Consider the following 22,746-nt stretch of genomic DNA (forward strand, 5'->3'; position numbering starts at 1 on the left):
AACTGAATTTTTCCTCTTCTTGTTTTCAGTATTTTTGTGAAACATAGATAATTGTCTGCCCCATCAAATATTGTTTGTTTTTCAATAAAAATAATGGAAGATATTTTCAGTTCAGTTTAATTTAGTTTATTTTTGTGTAGCACTCTTCAGTGACTGCAGGCTCAGAATGCTGTTACATAATCACAGTAAAAATTCAGCTTTACAGATATCTACCTGCATAGCGCACATACATAAAAATAAAGATTTGTTAAAACATACAGCAGAACAAAGCAGTTGTAAATTGATTAACATAAATGGAATTCAACTGTGTATGTCCAGTAAAATCATTGTTGAGCTATGACCAGTTAGCAATAGAAAATAGGAAAGCAAAAACTCCAGATAGCAGCATTCGTGGAGAAAATTAACCTCTGGGTGGGGTGGGAATCCAGGGTCAGCTATAACAGTCAATGTCAAAGAACAAAGTCAGACACAGTTACAGTACTGGAAACATGCACCAATTTTCTGTCCAATCATCTCCATCCCCGCTGAGTATTTTACGGCATAAGCCTACTGGGTCATCTAATTTAACAACTTAATATTTGCATCCTTTAATTCTAAGGCTTCCAGTGTCTTCGGTGTATCAGGTGCCTTTCCTATGAGCATTTAAAGAGTTTGAAAGTAGGCCATGGTAGTATACTGAGAAGAGAAAGAAAATAGAAGAGGTATAATAATGGTTAATTATTGTAGTACTTACAGTTTTATACAAATGACTAAAAAAACAGAGAAGCAATATGCACAGCTAATCAGCAGCTCTAATCAGAGTATGTTAGACTAAGTAGTAAGTCTTCTGCCTGATTTAAAAGCTCATACTGAAGGGGCATCTGTTATATAAACAGGCAGATTACTCTGTCAGCTTTAGTGCCCTGTAGCTAAAAGCGTGAAATCTCACTGTTATTTTCTTAATGTACGGAATTTTTAGTAGGTCAGCATCTTGAAATCCTAATGCTTATTTTTGTTTGTTTATAATGACACAGCATAGTATAACCGTGGCCATTTAAAGCTGTATATGTAAGAAGGAGAAGTTTTGAAATCAGCCCAAAGCTTCACTAAAAACCAGTGTAATAATTTTGGAACCATAGTTAAGTGGTCATACTTTGTAGTTCTTGTAATGATTCTTGCAACAGCATTTTGAATTTAGCAAAAAGGTGCATTCAAACAGTCTGAGTGTGGTGTTATGGGTCCACAGCTCGTGGAGTAAAGGCCATTTTTAAATAAATAATCAATGTGCTCGCGGCTTAGTGAGGGGACGTTGGGCCATAGTGGGCTGTGGGACGATCCGTAGGGTGTGGGCGTTTCTCACCTAGTGCACAGGTGAGGAACTGCCCACATTCATGATTGTCCCGCGGCTAATGCTGCAGCTGCTGTGGCCCTCGTTTTTTTAAAAAGAAGCGCGAGTCGGTTTTAGGGGAAGAAAAAGAAAGAAACCGAGAGAGAAAGGAAAGGAGAGGACGGAGGTTACAGGGAGCGTGGAAGCAAGCGGTGCAGGAGAGAGGCGGACACGCGGAGCGTGTGGTGCGCGCGATCGGCGCCGTGGGCAGCTGCGAGGAAGCTGGGTGTTAGGCCGACACCCAGGTGTTTGTGTAGATGTCGCTCCCGCTGAGCGAGCAGGTAGCGGGAGTGACCAAGGTGAAAGCGACGAGCCGCAGAAGGCCGCAGAAAGGCAGCGGAAGTCGGGAGGCTTGGAGTGGCAGTCCTTGGTGTGAGCGTCCTGGAGACCAAGGAGTCCAAGTCTCGAAGCTGGGATGAGAGCCAAACCGAAACCAGGGATCGGGAGGTCTCCAGTCTTGAGTGTGTTTGAGGAGGGCAGCTGTAGAGAGCGTCTTGCCTGCTGCTTGGCCCATACGGGATAAGCAGGTGAGACGCATACAGAAAAGCACCGGATTTGTTTGTTGTTTTAAAGACTGCTTCCAAGAGAAGATTTTAACCTTCGTTTTTAAAGGATTGTTGTGTTTATTTATTGGTTTTACCCCACGTTCTTTTTATGGATTATTTATTTAATGAACATGGAAGAACTGCACTATTTATGAACTTTTGTTTTGTTGATTTTTAATAAAAGCACTTTTGTACTTTCAACCATCCCCTTGCTCAGATGCTCAATTTGCCTCCATTGACTGGCTCACTCGGTTTCATTATCGACGGTGTTGGGTTCAAGGGTTCCCAAACAGCCATGGGAGCGTGGAGCCAGAACCCACATCGTCACACTGAGCTGTCTATGAAAAACACTTTGTACTAGGCAGTCCTACTAGAAATCAATGCATTATTTTCTCAGCATCCTCAGTGTTTAGAAATTGTCTTCTGTTCCAGTATTTTTAGCTTGAAATAACAAGTTTGAGAAAGTGTAGTAATTTGTGTTTTAAAAAACATACTTACTGTATGTCAAAGAGAACACCTTTAACACAAAGGTTGAAATAAATCTGTATCATAGCTATTTTTTGACATTATCATTTATGTAAATAAAGTAGATACCCTAATTGACTTAACACAGGGAATATACAGTGGTGTGAAAAACTATTTGCCCCCTTCCTGATTTCTTATTCTTTTGCATGTTTGTCACACAAAATGTTTCTGATCATCAAACACATTTAACCATTAGTCAAATATAACACAAGTAAACACAAAATGCAGTTTTTAATTGATGGTTTTTATTATTTAGGGAGAAAAAAAAATCCAAACCTACATGGCCCTGTGTGAAAAAGTAATTGCCCCCTGAACCTAATAACTGGTTAGGCCACCCTTAGCAGCAATAACTGCAATCAAGCGTTTGAGATAACTTGCAATGAGTCTTTTACAGCGCTCTGGAGGAATTTTGGCCCACTCATCTTTGCAGAATTGTTGTAATTCAGCTTTATTTGAGGGTTTTCTAGCATGAACCGTCCTTTTAAGGTCATGCCATAGCATCTCAATTGGATTCAGGTCAGGACTTTGACTAGGCCACTCCAAAGTCTTCATTTTGTTTTTCTTCATCCATTCAGAGGTGTATTTGCTGGTGTGTTTTGGGTCATTGTCCTGTTGCAGCACCCAAGATCGCTTCAGCTTGAGTTGACGAACAGATGGCCGACATTCTCCTTCAGGATTTTTGGTAGACAGTAGAATTCATGGTTCCATCTATCACAGCAAGCCTTCCAGGTCCTGAAGCAGCAAAACAACCACAGACCATCACACTATCACCACCATATTTTACTGTTGGTATGATGTTCTTTTTCTGAAATGCTGTGTTCCTTTTACGCCAGATGTAACGGGACATTTGCCTTCCAAAAAGGTCAACTTTTGTCTCATCAGTTCACAAGGTATTTTCCCAAAAGTCTTGGCAATCATTGAGATGTTTCTTAGCAAAATTGAGATGAGCCCTAATTTTATTTTTGCTTAACAGTGGTTTGCGTGTTGGAAATCTGCCATGCAGGCCATTTTTGCCCAGCCTCTTTCTTATGGTGGAGTCGTGAACACTGACCTTAATTGAGGCAAGTGAGGCCTGCAGTTCTTTAGACGTTGTCCTGGGGTCTTTTGTGACCTCTCGGATGAGTCATCTCTGCGCCCTTGGGGTAATTTTGGTCGGCTGGCCACTCCTGGGAAGGTTCACCACTGTTCCATGTTTTTGCCATTTGTGGATAATGGCTCACACTGTGGTTCGCTGGAGTCCCAAAGCTTTAGAAATGGCTTTATAACCTTTACCAGACTGATAGATCTCAATTACTTCTGTTCTCATTTGTTCCTGAATTTCTTTGGATCTTGGCGTGATGTCTAGCTTTTGAGGTGCTTTTGGTCTACTTCTCTGTGTCGGGCAGCTCCTATTTAAGCGATTTCTTGATTGAAACAGGTGTGGCAGTAATCAGGCCTGGGGGTGGCTATGGAAATTGAACACAGGTGTGATACACCACAGTTAGGTTATTTTTTAACAAGGGGGCAATTCCTTTTTCACACAGGGCCATGTAGGTTTGGATTTTTTCTCCCTAAATAATAAAAACCATCATTTAAAAACTGCATTTTGTGTTTACTTGTGTTATATTTGACTAATGGTTAAATGTGTTTGATGATCAGAAACATTTTGTGTGACAAACATGCAAAAGAATAAGAAATCAGGAAGGGGGCAAATAATTTTTCACACCACTGTATTGTAACATGCAATTTGTGGGATTGTGAAACAGTCAGTTTGAAGGTCTTTAACCTAGGTGCATGTGAACTGTTGGCCTCAACTGTAGTTAGTTTCAACAAAAACATCAGTTTGTTTAAAGAAAAATATAATTAAATGTTCTTCTGTAATGGAATTAATCACCACTTAACTAGTAGAGCTTTATATTCTAAGATCCAAGATCGTTTTAGCAAATGGAAACCCTTATCTATTTCACACACACAAGGACTCACACATTTCTAAAAGCTTGTGTTCAAATCAAGTCAAATAAGCAAATATACTGTAGTTTATACTGCATGGAGGAAAACCAAGAAGAAAACAATGGGACTCAATAATATTGTCAGGGTTTCCACGGTTATGGAAATCCTGGAACAATTCTGGAAAATTAAATCTCTTTTTGCAGACCTGGAAAAGCTTTGAAAAAATGATCAAATGACCATTAAGTTTTGGAAACTCCTGGATTATTTTAATATATAGGAAAAAAGGTCTATGTTATATAATTTTGTAATTTAGCAAAATCTTAAAAAGAGGATAGCATTTAGTAATGCTATGAGATCTTTTGACACGGTTGTGTCATGAGCTTCCCCGTAACGTGTATGCAAAAATGCTGGGTAAACGTGTGTTCAGTAATCTGTGATTAACAACCAAAAATTACAAACTATGGATCCATAAAGATGCGGACACGGGACTTAAGAAGTGTAAATTATGTGGGAAAATGTGAATAATATGAGTAAAGCTGCACAAGCAAGTCTCTTGAATGGTAAAAAAAACATATTGACAATGAGAAGAGGATTGAGGTTAACATTTTGTTCAACTCCTCTTTAGCTAGCACAGCAAAGGTTAGTACAGTTCCCTTATACAATAAACGAACCAGGCAAACAAAGAAAGCCAACACTGATGTACTGTCTGCTGAAGATTTGTGGGCGTAATTTTGTATTTTTATCTGTGCTATATTATTTATCTTTTCGTTCAAGTCACTTCAGCAATTATTTTCTGCAGGTGAATAGTTATATAGCTGTGTATTAACTAAAAATATGCAAATAGTATTTGTCTTATAAAATTGTTCAGTGGATGGCATAGGTTTACATACTATATTCAATATAGTAAAGCCTGCATTTTCAAGGGAACCTCTTTAAAAGTTGTTAATATTGGTGGATTGGTTGAAAAATTTTAAATTTTGTATTTAGTAATGTCTTTTTTTACTTTTTGCAATAAAAATACTGCATGCTTGTTATAAAATTTGTGTTACTGTTTTTTAATACAGTAAATTACTGATTTTCAAATATTTGTTAAAAAATATGAGAATACCACAAAGAGTCCACTTTTTTCCAAAATAAATGTTAAATTTGAAAAGCCAGCCATCACCGCCACTCACCATTTAAAAAGGTAAATATTTTGGAAAATGTTAAATATGGAAATGTTAAATTGGGGTCCTGGTGCATTAAGAAAACTAATGTTGCATATGTATGCAAAAACAAAGCAGCTAATAAAATATTAAAATACAGTAATGTATAATTAACAAATTTATGAAAATGCAACCTGATAGTTTTGTGGTACATGTATGTAAACATATTAAATGTAACAATGTGAAATGTAGCTGAAGAAGTATTTAGATACTAACATATTATTACAGGCTGCTTCCAGACTTGGTCTTTGAGCAGTGGCGTCTCCATTCTCGAGGAATCTATTATAATGAAGGACATACTCATTTAAACAACTGGCACTACCAGATCTGTATTTCAGCATATATTCTCATCAGTATAATAAACTGTTATATTCAGACACGATTCCATAGTTCTACTCAAACTCAATCTGGCCATGGTTGCATAAAGTGCCACTTGCTTCAAACCCTTTGAAAATTTTTGTATGATATTTTGAGTAATATAAAGGCAACATAACATCAGTAGAATAATTGCAGGAGGGGAAGACTTGTCTTACCCTGAGTGTTGATTATTTATTAAATCTATTGTTGCGTACAGTTTTAATTGGAGCAAGTACTTTTATTGTATAAAAGGCTATGACTACTGTTATCTGATTTTGCTTTCAACAGCCTACTGTATACATGTGTTAGCATAAACATGCAATAGTGATCTGTGTCTCGGATTTAAAGTTAATGGGACTTGGTGCTGCTTGCTTAGCTTTCATGCATTAAACATAATCTGGTTTGAATACAAAATATTTCTAAATTATGAAAGGTCTCTTTATTTTTGTTTTTAAACTTGTAAAAATTATCAGGTGATCTAGGTTCAACATTAATTAATAAATATCTATTTTTCTGAAAGCTGTTGCAAATAAAAGAGAATTACATTTACACATTTTAAAAGATACCGTATTTGATCAGAATCCCAAAAGTACATTTTCAATATATGTGTGCTTCATTTCAACACACCTTTGTTGTCTGAGAAGTTTGTAACTGGGAACTCTCGATTACTGACAGAGCAGGAGTACTGATGCAGAATACAGTAATTGTTGCTTTTCCATGATTAGCATATTGAGGCAGTTGTAATCGTAATTGTGATTAAAATATGATTACCCCCCACCCCACCCCACTGGGGATTCGATCATGCAGGGCCTCTTAGAGAAGTGCCACATGATAAATAATTAAATAACTGAAGAAATAAAGTGTCTTTTTACTACAAAAAAGTCTACATTTTATAATGTATAATAATAAAAGCATAATCACAAAAAGGCATGGAAATTTTAATTTGAATCTTATTTTCTAAGTTAAAATAAAATGGAAGTCAGAACACTATTGTTTGGTTTACATTATAAATTAAATTATTGAAAGAGGAAGTGAGTGCATTTGTTTTAAAAATTAATAGGGACATCATGTTATTATCTCAAAACAACTCTTTATATGAAAGGCACAACATATTTAAGCATTTGAAAACTCTAAAATCTTTATAAAGCTGTAACTACAACTGAATCACAATGTGTGATAACTTACAAGATGGTTTGAGTTTTTACACTGATTTCCAAAATGTACAATGTGCTGTGCATTGTAAGGGTGATTTTGGCAGAAAGTAACCAAACACCATAGACAACTTGGTTGCAGCATACTCGTTTATAAAATTAACAGCAATTTTTATAATTAACTCTGTTCACTTCAAGATTGGATGCTGCAATGTATTTATCATTTATCTATTTATGTATTTATTTGCTCAGTGGTGCGGTGGGTAGTACTGCTGCCTCACAGTTAGGAGACCCAGGTTCGCTTCCTGGGTCCTCCCTGCACGGAGTTTGCATGTTCTCCCTGTGTCTGCGTGGGTTTCCTCCGGGTACTCCAGTTTTCTCCCACAGTCCAAAGACATGTAGGTTAGGTGCATTGGCGATTCTAAAAAGTGTCTAGTGTGTGCTTGATGTGTGTGTGCGCCCTCCAGTGCGCTGATGCCCTGCCCGGGGTTTGTTTCCTGCCTTGCACCCTGTGTTAGCTGGGATTGGCTCCAACAGACCCCCGTGACCCTGTAGTTAGGATATAGCGGGTTGGATGATGGATGGATGGATGTACTTATTTATTCTGTGCACAGACAAAGCATAAACAGTTGTGGGTTTCACCCCATATATTTGAATGAAGATGAAAAATAAAGCAGTATTTACAGACGAGAGTTCCAACTGAACTAAATACGGAAAAAAAAGATGGTAGTTATTTATGTAGTAGGCAGGAAGAGGTGGGTCCAGGGAAGCTGGGACCGGAACCGGACATGATGTTATCACGACGTGGGTTCTTCTGATGGTCTGTAGAGGGAAAAGAGGAGAAAGCATTAGGGGACAATGCCAGCCCCGGCCCAGCTGATAAACACATTTATTCGAGCCTGTAAACTGTCTCCCATGTGCACTTGTGTGACAATTTAAATACCTTTAACTTCAAAATTTCTCCCTGGAGACAAATAAAGTTCTATCTCCCTCTCTCTGTGAAGAAGAGGAAGGAAAATGTCAGTCCCACAACAATGAACAATGATTATTGTCCATGGCAAAATTTTATTATATTTTGACATTGAGTCAATTATGACATATTCACACTAAGGACACATTCCATTGCTGAGAGGGATAAGAATTGTAAAAACTCCACAAAGACTGCCTCAGATTGCCAAAAAAAAAACACACAATGTCAGCTACCAGATTACCAGATTTCCATTTTTATTATCACACAGCCTTTATGGGCAAATCTATATTGCAGATTGATTGATTAATTTGCTTGTTTATTTAATGGAAGTACAGGCTATTTATTTATTTACGTATTCAAACGATCAATCTCCCAAATATATGTCCTGAAGTGAAAATAGCAAGTGGTAGTTTAAGAGGACCCCAGTAAATACTGGATTTACTTTGTACAGAATGCATGGAAATCAAAGATGGAATAATCTGTAAACTAAACAGTAATTATTTTGTTCTAACCATCACCCGATCTTATTATGTAAGGCCTTTGAGAGTAATATTAAATGGCCCAAATGGTCTCCTCTTTATTGTTAATTTTGTTGTTTTTTGCAACTAGATACAAAGACAAAATAAATTAGGACAACTCTTATACAACAGTTTGTGTTTTAAGTAATGTCATTGTATTTACTAAAAAGACTTTGTATTAACAACCACAGTGTATAGTATACCACATCATAGATAGTTTATGATATAGTAGTATAAATGATTTTTAGAGCTCTTGTATTGTGCAAAGAAATTAATGATGCATTAGTATAGGTATTATATAAAATTGTTATTCATTAAAGTAATTATTGCTGAATTTACTTTGTAGTTGTTATTTGTTTTCTGGATTATAATGTTTTTTTTTTTTAAATAGGGTCTCTCAGTTATTTCATCTGTCGCACAGTCGCAGGGTAACTATATACGGCAACGACTGCACAGCATCGTTCATCAGTATTTAAGTAGATTTCTTCCAGCAGCACCTTCTCCATCTGGTATTGTAAATCACCCTGTGCTATTAGCAGTGTGTGAACCTGCCTCCATTCCTAGTAATGTCGTACTTCAGAAAGTAATTCTTCAGGTTGTACTGTAAGTTTGATTTTTTTTTTTTTTAATTTTTTAATTTACAATAGGTTTTCAAGTATATTTCTCGATTTGGAAAATGGATAGGTAGATGGACATTTGTATATTTGTTAATAGTGCTGTTAAAGTGCCTAATTATTATTAAATAAATTGAAAAGTAACTGCAAGCAAACAACAGAATATCAAAATTCTGCAAAAGTGGTCTTCTAATGGCCAACTAGTCTTCCACATCAGTCCTAGCAATTCCACAGCATTCAGTGGAGCAGAAATATGTTAATAATATTGGCAAAATATGTTTATTGTATTATGTTGGATCTGTAATTGATGCTGATGTATCCATTCTAAGCTTTGGTTTCAAGAAAAGGCGGAATAACTAGATTAAAGTGGTAGTAGCACTAAGTGCAATTGCAGAACCTCAGGAAGGAACCTGAGAAAACAAAAAAACTTGGTACCAGGTATTTACAATATTTGTCACAATTTTAAGAAAACGAAATTTGAATGTTCTTACCAATAAGGATATTCTGTGCTAAATGAATGGTAGTATGCTACACAACAGTTTTTAGCCTGGATTTACAGTATTTATTTTTTTATTTAGCTGCCTTGTAACTAAAGATTCAACCTTTCACAATAATTTAATTTATATCTGAAACTTATGGAACACCAGCAACATCTTTCAATTCTATTGTAATTAGATAATCCACTGATAGTACCACCACTGACAGCTGGTAAAGAAAAAAAAAAACTAACAACTAATTGGAATAAATACTTCAGTTACTTTGCAAGTAATATGAAAAAGCAATTAAAACTGCTTCAGCAGCTGTAATAAGAATATGCTATGCTAAACTAATGTGTCTTGGTCCTTGATTTAATTTCTAAAACTGCTTTAAATACTTCTTTAGTATTGATGTATAGATCATGCTAGATTTTGGTTAAGTGTCCAGTAGCCAAAGATTAGCTTTACTTATTCTCTGATCTTACACAAAGTATAGTACATTAAGACTGCAATGTATACCAAGGAAAACAGACATTAAGATTTGTTGGGCAAGGAGGTAAATGGCTAAACCATTCACCCTTCTTCCTTCATTCTAGCTTCTGTTTAAATTTTTGTAAGATTAACTGGAGGTCAGTGTAGTGCTTTTATGACCTGAAGCTATATGTTATGTATTTTTTACATATTAAGATCCTCGCTGTCATGTTTTTAATTAAATGTAGATGCAAGTGTAATTCTTTTTAACATAATGAAGTCAGTAAAGCTTGAAACAAACCACCTTAATTTTGTAGTAGTTCATAATGATCAAAAGTAGGTTTTAGAAAGCATAGAAATGTGACAACTGAAAGTTAAGTCTTTGTCATGAGAAAGACAACTGCAAACTAAACTAAATTCAAGCCTTTGAGTTAAAATGTTTTCAGTATGGCCTTAATTTTCACAGTTACTACACATAGAACACAGAACATAGCAATAGAACAAACAGTTTTCTGATTCACATTTTATTGTAAGTTCCTCCACTCTGGATTCTGTCTTCTGTGGCATTTCAGACGTCCTTGAAATAGACTTTCTTGTGGCATCTGAAGTGGACTTCCCAATTCTACATCTTTTTTTCGGTGGCATGGGTATATTAGCGAAAAGCAGGGCAATTATAATATGTTACATGGTATTACATACAGAAAGAGTAGCACTGAAACCATACTGGGAAAAATGGCAGGGAGGGATGCTCTGTTTCTCGGGAGCGTCTGTGTTGAACCGTGATGCCATCTAACGGACGTTGGCTATGGTAACTACAGAGAGAAGTGACATACAACCGGTACTGCGTTTGGGGAAAATGGTGGGGGAAGGATGCTGTCTTTTTAAGGCGAGTCTCTTTTCAAATGTGCTTGCATATTACAGAAGTTGGCGAATGAAAGACAGCAATATCAGTGCGTGTGGCAGTGTGAAGTGGGGAAACGCAGGTATGTCAGCCGGTCATGCGCACTGGGTCGTTCACATTTTACATCCATACAGCAGTTCCCCTTCACCCGATCAAAGCAGTTGGTCTTCTCATACTTGGACACTTCCGCCATCTTTTGGCAATTTAAAGAAACATGGGTAAAGAGTGACACACAGAGACCAAAGCTGCCACTAAATGGCGTCGGGGTGAACATCTGTTGCAACGTGCGGCCATCTTGTTGATGATAAGTACGGGGACGTGTGCTTAATGTTGTGTCGGTGAAAAGGTGCCCTGTGGTTCACCACAAACATTTTTCCCAACCAAACATACCCTACGATCTTCTCCTGGTCACAATGGAGCCCCATCCCCTAGTTTGGTGCCGATCGGACGCCCGGTGCAGATTTGTATGGCAGACAAACAAACATACATATACACATACATACATCGACTCTACTTTATATATTAGATTTATCTCCATATATGATTTCTGTAATAGTGATCCAATAATGACTATTTTGACAAAATCTGTGACAAAGCCATTTCATTAATTTATTAATTATATACACTTTTTATAGTACAACCTTTGCAAGTGAGTTTGCAAAAAATTGTTTAGATAAAATAACAAGTAATCTGTATCATTTAGAAAATCAAAATGTAAAAACTAATTCTAATAGTGATTTTTGAAGCAGCAGATTGATAGCAATTATTCAGATGGATAAATTCTAGCATATTTTGTTGGAATCAATTTTGTTGCATTAGTTTACATCTTATTTTGTAAGAGAATGCTTTAATTTGAATTTAAAGCTGCATGTGTGTTTGTGTGTATGTGCTTGTCTTGTATGCAAATCCAAAACATTGAACCTATTTCCCTTGAAATTTTGTACATTTGCTCAGGGGAGGTATATAGGCTATGTTTTGTTCCAAATTTAGTTGGTGCCCTCACCCTGGGCAGTGCCAGTAATGATGATTGTGTCTGACCAGTGTGCAAGTCTACATCTCTAAGCCTACCTCCACCAAATTTTGCACAGATTCCCCTTTTATATTGGGGAACACCATGGTCTGTTTTATTCCAAAATTTAGTTGGTACACCAAACCTGAGCGATGCTGTATACCCCTGCTAGTTTTATTTTATTTTTATGTTAAAAATGGCTTTAAGTTAGTGCAGTAGTTTTTTAAGATGGACTGGTGTCACAGATGAAGCTTCAGTTATATGTTGATTCAGCAGAATTAATGCACAGGCCTTTTTGGTTAAAACGTTATGATAACCTGTTACGGTCTGGCACATGTCCATCCATTAGTACAACTTCTATTTCCTCCAGACTTAAAGTCAAAAAAGTAGTTTAAATTTACTCTGTATTATCCTTAAATACTATAAAAAGAAAATGTGAACCACAACCAGACAGCTAGGCCTTTTTCTTTTTTATATACTGTACTGTATGTGTTATTCCATATTAATATTTTAATAATGTGAACATGAATTGTCCTACAGTGCATTTTGTTTTTATTTTATATGTACTTTCTCTATCATCTTTTTTTTTTTTTTTAGTGACAATTTTATGCACTTCAAAGGCTGTGCTCCTCCACCACGATTAGCTTCTGTTTTAGCATTTCTTCATGAACTGTTAAGAAGAACAAAACAAACTGATCAAAACACCATCATTGAAATACTTCCGGCAGTCCTCAAGTGCCTTCTTTTTGTTAATGAGCTGCAAGGTGAGCAATTTTGAATACTCCCCGGCAATTGATTGGTTAATAGATTGATTTGATTTACCTAGTATTTCTCTTCCGTATATCTGACTTACTTTAATACTAGAATTACCAGAGCCTACGAAAAAACTGGTAAATCCGTCTCACCTTAAATCGCTTCTTAAAATCGTTCACAGCTCTCCACCAGCGTCTTTTGTCATCTAAATGTGCTGATAAAAATCAGGCTGCAAAGCAGCCGGCTATTCCATCCCCCCACCGACTTAGAACGTGCACAAACTTCTCCCAGATCATGCCTTGATTGATTTTGTGGGAGTGAAGTGGAGTTTTAGAGTGGAAATAATAGATCGTTGTTTGGAACACGCGCATTTCATGTCTGTTCCGTTTCTACGGTAATCTGTGTAAACACATTGTTAAAACAGAAACATTTTTTATATTCTACTAGTAGATGATAAAATGTAGGCATAAACTATATAACGTATGAAGCCTGAAGTATCACACAAATACTTTCATAAAAGGTACAATTTTAACACAGCAATTGCACTTTTATTCAAAAATATAACTGCAGAAACAGAAAGCCGCCTTAACATGCAACATTGACACCCGTTTATTATGACTGCCTCCGTGGCACAATAGAATCAGCTGCCTGGGAATCAAAAGGTCGCGAGTTCGATCCTGCACCACTCCGTTTTGAGAAGTAAACTGCTCTTAGTCTTACTATTTTAGAATAAAAACATACATTTAATTTCAGTCTGTAACAGCCGGTGTAATTTATGACACTTGTAAAGGTTAGCTTTGGTTTGTTTTGTTTTTTTTGTGTCAGTTTTATTATTTCAGCCGCGTTCACAAGCCCAAACACACCCCACCCCCCGCATCTGATACTGCTGTTTTCACATAGATGCGCTGTAACACAGGTAAACTCAGCTTGAGATCTGATGTGTTTTCAAAATGTTCCTTTAATTTTTTTAAGCAGTTTATATATATATATATATATATATATATATATATATATATATGTATGTATATATATATGTATGTATATATATGTATATATATATATATATATGTATGTATATATATATATATATATATATATATATATATATATGTATATGTATGTATATTATATATATATATATATATATATATATATATATATATATATGTATATGTGTATATATATAAAAAATACATAATAAGATAAGTTAACAATGCCACATTATTATATTGGTCACCTTACTTTAAAAGATTTTCTTATTTTTTTAACTTCAGACTATAGGAGTTATAAATATAAATTGTAAATAATGACTTACTATTGTGTAAAATGGAACTGCTTCCTACTAAAACCTGCAATTTAATGTATATTTGCAATGATGCTTACTTTGCCTGAGTTATTTGTAAAACACTAATCACTGTTGCTTTCTCTAACATAGTGAAGAAGTTAAGTTCAGAGATTGTACAGTTGGTAATAGAAGACTGCAGATTATCAGTGTCAGAAGAAACAAGGATAAAACTGGCCTCAGTTTTTAGGTAAACATTCAATCTGAAACTTTTAAATTCTGAGTGTGCAGATTTTGCCTGTACCATGTGATATTAGCAGACAATGGTGTCCTGCTATTAAAGAATGTTGCTTACAACTCAAAAATAATTGTTTAAATGAGTAATGGTACTTTTTTTTTTTTTTTTTTAAAGCTAAGGCCTTTTTAAACCTTACTGTGTGATATTTTTTAATAAAGAGATTACCCATTCAACTGAAACATATACTTCACAATTAAAAACTGTTTGATTGACATGTTTGGTAATATTCAGTACTCTTTACATAGTTCTTTGTGATAAAATGCCAAATGTGAAGAATTTTCTTCTTCTGTTGTCTTCTTAAACTTTATAGTATGTTATATATTTATGTATTGTTTATTTTTACTATGCCATAAATAACAAAAATAGAGACATGTGTTTTCATATAACATTTAACAGCAGTTAATCCTATTTTGACACAAGTTAACACTAGTTACAGTGCAGAATTAAAAGATGAGATTGATATTTTTCAAGTTGAAGTTATTTCTTCTCAAAAGTGGTATACAGTAATCCCTCCTCGATCGTGGGGGTTGCGTTCCAGAACCCCCCACGATAGGTGAAAATCCGCGAAGTAGAAACCATATGTTTGTATGGTTATTTTTATATATTTTAAGCCCTTATAAACTCTCCCACACTGTTAACATTATTAGAGCCCTCTAGACATGAAGTAACACCCTTTAGTCAAAAGTTTAAACTGTGCTCCATGACAAGACCAAGATTGCAGTTCTTTCTCACAATTAAAAGAATGCAAACATATCTTCTCTTCAAAGGAGCGCCGTCAGGAGCAGAGAATGTCAGTGAGAGAGAGAGAGAGTGTGACAGAAAATCAAACAATGAAAAAATCAATACGTGCTGTTGGGCTTTTAAGTATGCGCATCGCGATTAGGGATGCACCGAAATGAAATTCTTGGCCGAAGCCGAATAATAATGAAATGCTTGGCGAAGGCCGAATACCGAACGTGGTGTTTCGCATTTTTTTCCATTTATTTTGCCAATTTTTTCACCATTACAATAATTAAATAGTAAAAATTTGCTTTTTACTATTTTGTGTTGCTTTTCAGAGAAATAAATCAAATAACAAAAATACAATTTCAAAATATTTATTTAACACTGAACATTTTTTTTTAACATTCCAGCAGATATTATACAAACAAAGCACAATATAACTTAAAATAAATAAATTAGTAAAATAAAAAAATATTTTTATTTGGCCATGTTTGAAGCCCCCCTTCTTGAATAGCCTATGTTAGGCCTATAACTGACTGCTGAAAGAATGTAACTCTGTATGTCTACAACAACAAATGTGCATTGAATAGTGCAAAAATGTGGATGAACCCACAACAAATGAATAACTGTCCTAGACATAAGCCTACTTAGCCTACTTCTTCAGGAAAAGTGGCAGGTTCTTCTTTATGAAAAGTAGCTTCTCTGCTTTCTCACATGAAAGTCGGTTCCTCTTCTCATCGATGACATGAGATGCAGCACTAAACAGTCTCTGCTGTCGGTGCTTGTGCATGGAGCAGACAAGTACCTGCAGAATAGTTGAAATTTTTATTGCAGTTTTCTGACAGTTGCTCATTTCAAAATGAACAATGTCTTCAAGATAATGAAATGGTTGAAACCCAGTGTAGGCCTACTATTTTACTACACTGAAAATAGTTACATTTTCACAAAATACATAATATAAAATATAGGTAGTAACACTTTACAATGTTTCCTTTTGTTAACATTATTGCATTAACTAACAATGAGCAATACATTTGTTATGGTATTTATTAATCTTCGTTAATGTAAGATAATAAAAAATATTTAGTTCATGTTAGTATAAGTGCATTAACAATTTTAACAAATAGGCCTACCACTTTTGATACTTTTTAATTCAAAATTAAAAATGTGATACTTAGTTTTAATACTGTATTAGTAAATGTTAACATTAAGATTAATAAATGCTTTCAATAAGGGTTTTTCATTGTTAGTTAATGTTAAAAATAGAAACTACTTATAAAGTGTTATAATCCAAAATATAAATAAAATCTTAAATTAATTTCCCATAGAAGTAGCCTACCTGCGTGCCATCTGCGCCAGGTCGGGAAAGCGCCTTGATTGGTCCTCCAAAATTCGAGAGGGTTATTGCTACTGGGGATGGGGACTTCTGAGAGATAACCATCTAACTGTTGAGCGGTTGAGCTTGTCCTCTGTCTTGCAAATGGGTTATTCTCTTGGAGGATCTCATCGAACATGTCAGACAGCGAGACTGTGCGCGGCTCATCTGTAGTACAAGCCCGTTTACTCTCTGCGCTGTTTTCATCTCCTGCGCTGTGCATCACCTGACCGTCTCCATCACCTAGCAGCTTTCCCAAATCCAACTCGGCCTGGATCATTTCTCGTGTGCGCAGCTTTTTCCCCACATCCAAGTAATGATCTTTATATCGTGGATCAAGCACAGTCGCGATGCAGTACAGGGGTTCTGAGTCCGCCTGACTAAATCGTGTGCTGACAGCTTCCAAGAGCGCACTTTCAGTTGTTTTAACTCCGTGGTCTTTTTCAGCCTCTTTGTTTAAAAGACGCTTTAGTGCTGCAAGTAAAGGTATGACGTCTGCCACAGATGCATCAGATGAGCTTATCTCTTTTGTTATCTGCTCAAAGGGGCGAGAGAGAGAACGTTCTCGATTAACACCCACTGGTATGCGGTGAATGTCGCGGCAGGTCATGATCTGCTATGTATGTAGCCAAGACTCGCTTTTGCGCAAAAAGGCTTTCCAGCATATAATATGTACTGTTCCACCTTGTGCTCACATCTTGTTGGAAAGCGTTTTGTGGCGTTCCGAACTGTTCTTGGATAGATTGTAGGCGCGCATAGGCAAGCGGTGAAAGTTTAAAATGGCCAACAATTTTCCTGCCTATCACTATCACATCTGCTATACTGCGCTGACTCAACAATCCCTCGTTGACCACCAGTTGAATATTGTGTGCCATACAACGTATGCCTTTCAGATCACTATCTTCCATGGCTTTAGCCATATTTCTTGCGTTGTCACTGACTACCGCATGCACTTTAGATCGGTCGATACGCCAAGTGTCAAACATTTTGGCGAATGCCTCGGATATGGCTACAGCTGTATGGGACCCTCTAAACTCTTGTGAGTGAAGCACAATATTTTGTAGCTTGAAATCTGTGTCGATCCACTGCACAGTTAAACTCAGCATACTGGTGGGGCTCACATCCAAGCTCCAAATATCAGTCGTGAAGCCGAGGGCTGCAATATCTGTAGCCAAGAGCTCATGGACGTGAGTTGAAACGATGTTATACATCTCAGGTAAGCACACGTCTGAGAAATGGCGTCTACTAGGCATGGTGTAACGGCGCTCAATATGGTCTATAAGCCTGCGAAATCCAAAATCCTCTACAACTGAGAATGGTTGATCATCCAATGCGATGAATTCCATTATCCTTTTAGTAATACCTTTAGCTTTGGCACTGTCATTGGCAAACTTTTTTACCTTTTCTAAGAAGTCAGCCACAGATGGAGTGGGTGTCCTAGGACTGGGAGGAGCTACTTTCCTTTTCGCTGTTGCTGTTGCCGTAGCCGCCGCCATGTCTTTCTCGTACTCTGCATGATGTTCGGGATGTCTTGATTTTAAGTGATAAATTAAACTTGAAGTGCTGTACGTTTTTGCAGATGCACCCCCTCTGGACAATTCATCAGAACAGTGTCTGCAAACGGCCGTTTTTGCCTCTTTCTCTGACGCTTTAAAGTGCTTCCACACTACTGACATTTTTGCTGCATAAAGCGCGCCTCTCACTCTACACGGGTTACTATTTGATCGCGTCATTAAAAACGTCATTGTTCGCAAAATTTATTCGGCCTTTTTACTTATTCGGCCGAACACCAAAAGTGCTTTTTTTGGCTATTTTCGGCCGAATAATTTCGGTTGCCGAACATTCGGTGCATCCCTAACCGCGATAAAGCAGCCGCAAAGAAGGGAGCATTGTGAAGGTAGTCCTTCAGTATTTTTTAAAGTAGCATCCGTATCTTCTAGGCAAACAGCCTCTGTGCAAACAACCCCTCTGCTCACACCCCCTCCGTCAGGCGCAGAGCATGTCAGAGAGAGTGAGAGAGACCGAGAAAAGTAAACAATCAAGCACCACTCAGGAAGCACATCGTATTTCATTGAGAAAGACAGAGAAAAGCAAACAATCCGCTCGGGAAGCACATCGTATATCATTGAGGAGTTTTACTTAATAAGTAATACATGCTCTGATTGGGTAGCTTCTAAGCCATCCGCCAATAGCGTCACTTGTATGAAATCAACTGGTCAAACAAATTGAGGAAGCATGTACCATAAATTAAAAGACCCATTGTCCGCAAAAATCCGCAAAGCAGCGAAAAATCCGTGATATATATTTAGATATGCTTACATTTAAAATCCGCGATGAAGTGAAACCGCGAAAGTCGAACCGCAATATAGCGAGGGATCACTGTATATACATTTGCCATGCAAAGTTACGTTCTAAAAGTTAAGCACACTCTTTAAATTAAAAAGAATTATCTTACCCACATTGGTTCTTCACATTGGAGGTTGTGGGTCATGGAGGAAAATTATGAAGTTACACACACACGTAAAATAGTTTATACGTGGGATTTTTGAACAAAAAATATTATGAGATTCAGACACTTTAACACTAGAATCCCTGAAGCCTGAGAAAAAAATAATGTGTGAAGACTTTAGTTCAAATATCAAATAAACATGTGCGCTTTTATTTAAGAACATAACCAAAGAAAAAAATAATTTGATGTTCATGTTGCGGCCAATGAGGTAAGAACTGCTGCCTTATAACCCAGAAGTTCCTGGTTCCAGGCCATTTGCTCTGTGTTTTGAGCTTTTGTGAACTGCTATTATTATTACTATCCATAATAAAAACATACATTTGATTTCAGTCTGTAACACCCAGTGTAAGTTTTGGTTACTTGTAAAAGTTTTTTTTTTTTTTTATTAATCAGTTTTATTCTGTCAGTGATGTTCACGTAGTACAACAAACTTGCATCTTTCTCTCTGAGTTAATGATATTTATCTCCATTCTTTTCACAAGAGCAGCAATGACCACAGTTGGTGCTGTGATTGATGCCTGCTCAGAACTATTTGTTGTACTGGCAATCAAAGATACAGTGTCCTGTGACCGCTATCAGACTACCATATGGCATTTGCACTTTGACAACAAAAACATGTGTGAAAACGACAGATTTGCTGCGATCTCGCACATCTGGCAACGTTTTGTTGAAAACTTTGTTTTGAGTTACAACTCAGGGCAAACACTTTCTGAGTCTGTGGTCATAAAGCTTATGGAGCCATTTCTGGACAGGCAGAACCATAACAATAGACACCTTCTTCACAGCGATTTCGCAAGCTAATAGATTGTTGTACCACAACACATTTCTGCTTGGCACCATAAGTAAAATGGGATTTCCACCTGCTGCTAAAGTCCTTTCAGTACGCAAGCAATTCGCCACACTAGAGTTTAAATCTGCCAGTGCCGTGCTGACGGTGTATGCGCCCAAAAAGAAGAAGCCTTTTATTTCAGTCTTTAACAGTCGGTGTAAAGTTTTGCTGCCTGTAAAAGATATTTTTGAAGGGATATAAGCAGACACACAAACGCTGGTGAATCATGTCTTCTTGGTATCTTGTTACTTGAATTTTTTGTTATTCAGTTTTATTCTTGAATAAAAGCACACTTGTTTCATTATATCTTTGCGAAAGTGTTTATTTTATATTCCAGTAAACACTTGAATGAGATTGAATCTTTTTCTGCCTCTATTGCGCACTCATACACACATACATTCATACATGAAATCGCCACTATTTGAAAACAATATGCCATTTGAACATTAGATGGCATTTGAACATGTTTTTTCAATCTTGCCTGTACTCCACGTTATGGTGTATGATACTAAAAATGCAGTACAGATTCCTGTGGAGAACTCCACCTGCTCCTCTTAGAATAATCAGTGGCAACAATCCACTTCTTTCGTTCCCCCATGGGACTAATGACCACTCTGCCTCATACTCACCTGCTCCAGCACCTGATACTTGGATTTGCTTTCCATTGATCATCTGTTCCCCTCTCTCTGCCATATAGTCTCCTTTTTTACTGGCTGAATGAGTGCAGGTGTGGTACTCTGCCTACTCCGAGGTGTGAATGAGGCACCTGACTGATCCACTTGTATTTGCACATGCGCACACATCAGCCAAGAACAATGCATGCTTGTGGACACCCACACCTGATTGGAGCATGCATACTTTGGGACCCAATTATTTATTTATCAAACTGCAATTCAGCATGGATCTCTTATTTCATCTCCATATACCACAACTCACAGTTTTTTTAATATTTAGTTGTAATTATTTTCGCATCATTTTTTCCCCAATAAAAAATAATTTTTTCAAACTATTATTTTTTCTTACATTTTAAAGCTAACATTTCACTGTTTTCCTTCTTAAACATGTATTTTGGTTTTAGACACTAAATTTTATCAGAATTCTGACATTTTTACAAAGTAAAGTTTAGTTCAATTTGTAAATAGGTGTTTTGGTTTACTTATGCACTTTATAAACATATGTTTTCTTTTATTATTCTAATTTGTCAACCTGAATTATAGCCACCTTAAAGGCTAAAGGTGGTATAAAAATCAATTGTGTTTATTCTTCCTTGTTTTTGGATTTCAGAAAATTTATTGAAGAACATGTGGCAGTTTATGACCAACAGGTTTACAGTGTTTTGGAGATGATTTCTATTTTGGATAGGAGTATAATTATCAGTCAAATCCCTATTCTCACACAGTCCTTGATGAACTCTGAACATAAAAGAGGTGTGGGGAAAAACAATGCACAAAGGTATTTCTTTTTAATTATTATTGTTATATTTATATTGGAATTGAATTTCTGACATTTATATGATGTTCTCCAGTTGTAAGTTTTTTTTTTTACAGAGTTTATTTGAAATTTATTTGTTTTAGTTTTTTGTTTGGTTATTGCAATAGAGATGGGTGGACAATTAGACTGTACAGTACACATATACATATATATATATATATATATATATATATATATATATATATATATATATATATAGTGGAGATCATGATTGAAGTTCCTTTTAAAATTAATTCTGTAAGCCATAAAGTTTCTTTATCTTGAAGTAAGTAGCATCACATATTATTGAAGTCAAAAAGGCATACCTATACTGAGATGAAATTGCCAATGTAAGGTTCACCCCACCTTTCCAGACAAAAGTCAAAGTGCTGGCACAAAAGAAATAAAAAAGAAACAGTCTTTAAAACCATTGATAAAAAAGATTGTGAAAATTCAGATTATATTTTCTGGTATAAATGCTGAGATACAATAGATGAGTTTGCATTGCTAATTTATTAATTTACCTTTCAGGAGTGCATACAAGAAACTTCTGTCCTGCCTTGGGGAGGAAGGAGAAGCTGAGATTGCACACCTTGATGCTGAGTAATTAATTAATATGAATGTGTGTTTGCATTTGCCTATATAAATAAGTTATATATATATATATATATATATATATATATATATATATATATATATATATATATATATATATATATATATATATATATATATATATATATATATATATATATATATATATATATATATATATATAATGTTAATAGGCGTGTGTGTGTAAATAAAGAGAGATTCTTTATATATAATTGTGTAATATATGTATGTAAATGTACCTCTTTTTATTAATAATGTAGAGCAACTTGTTCTTCCTCTGCCTAGTTTTTGATCATGAATTCAAATTATGGTGTTTATGAGTTATAAAATGTAAATATGTATATGCATATAAATGCTAATAAAAACATTTCTAACAACAGCTTACAATTTTTTTTCCCCACTCAGTAATATTTTATTAATTTTGAAAATATATTAAAAGCCCCATAATTATTTATCTGTGTCATCTGAGAATTCCTGCAAAATCTAAAAAGATGAATTAGATTTGTTCACCAGGGGCCTCATTCATAACGCCGTGCATAAAATTCACACTAAAACATGGCATACTGACAAAATTAGTCAGCATGAGAAGTAACACACATGCACGCGCTTGCCATCCCACCCAGTCTCCTCCCAGAATTACGCCTCTTTGAATATGCAAATCAATATAAATAGCCCTTAAGCTCAGCGTTCTGTGAAAAGACAATGGCAAAAGCACGGGGGAAAATAGAAGAATTTCAGCGAATACCAAGTGGGGGCAAGGAAAACATACTATTTGTTGGTTTAAACAGTGGTATAAATAACAAAAGGAAGTTGATCGAGTGACATAGAGTGTCGGAGAAACTCGGAAAGTTCAAG

General features: G+C 36.0%; 1 protein-coding gene across 1 annotated transcript in view; it reads left to right on the forward strand.

Moving 5' to 3' along the window:
• The window catches only part of mms22l (MMS22-like, DNA repair protein), a 148,406-nt gene extending 126,497 nt beyond the window's left edge, over positions 1-21,909 (forward strand). Inside the window, exons 21-25 of the mRNA XM_039747602.1 lie at positions 8,958-9,169; positions 12,635-12,801; positions 14,226-14,322; positions 21,091-21,258; positions 21,808-21,909. Coding sequence (XP_039603536.1) covers positions 8,958-9,169; positions 12,635-12,801; positions 14,226-14,322; positions 21,091-21,258; positions 21,808-21,883 — 720 coding nt within the window. The 3' untranslated portion in view covers positions 21,884-21,909. The remainder of the gene's footprint in view (positions 1-8,957; positions 9,170-12,634; positions 12,802-14,225; positions 14,323-21,090; positions 21,259-21,807) is intronic.
• Positions 21,910-22,746: the final 837 nt, after the last annotated feature.

This window comes from Polypterus senegalus, chromosome 3, assembly GCF_016835505.1.
Source record: "Polypterus senegalus isolate Bchr_013 chromosome 3, ASM1683550v1, whole genome shotgun sequence".
In the NCBI taxonomy this organism is placed as follows: domain Eukaryota; kingdom Metazoa; phylum Chordata; class Cladistia; order Polypteriformes; family Polypteridae; genus Polypterus; species Polypterus senegalus.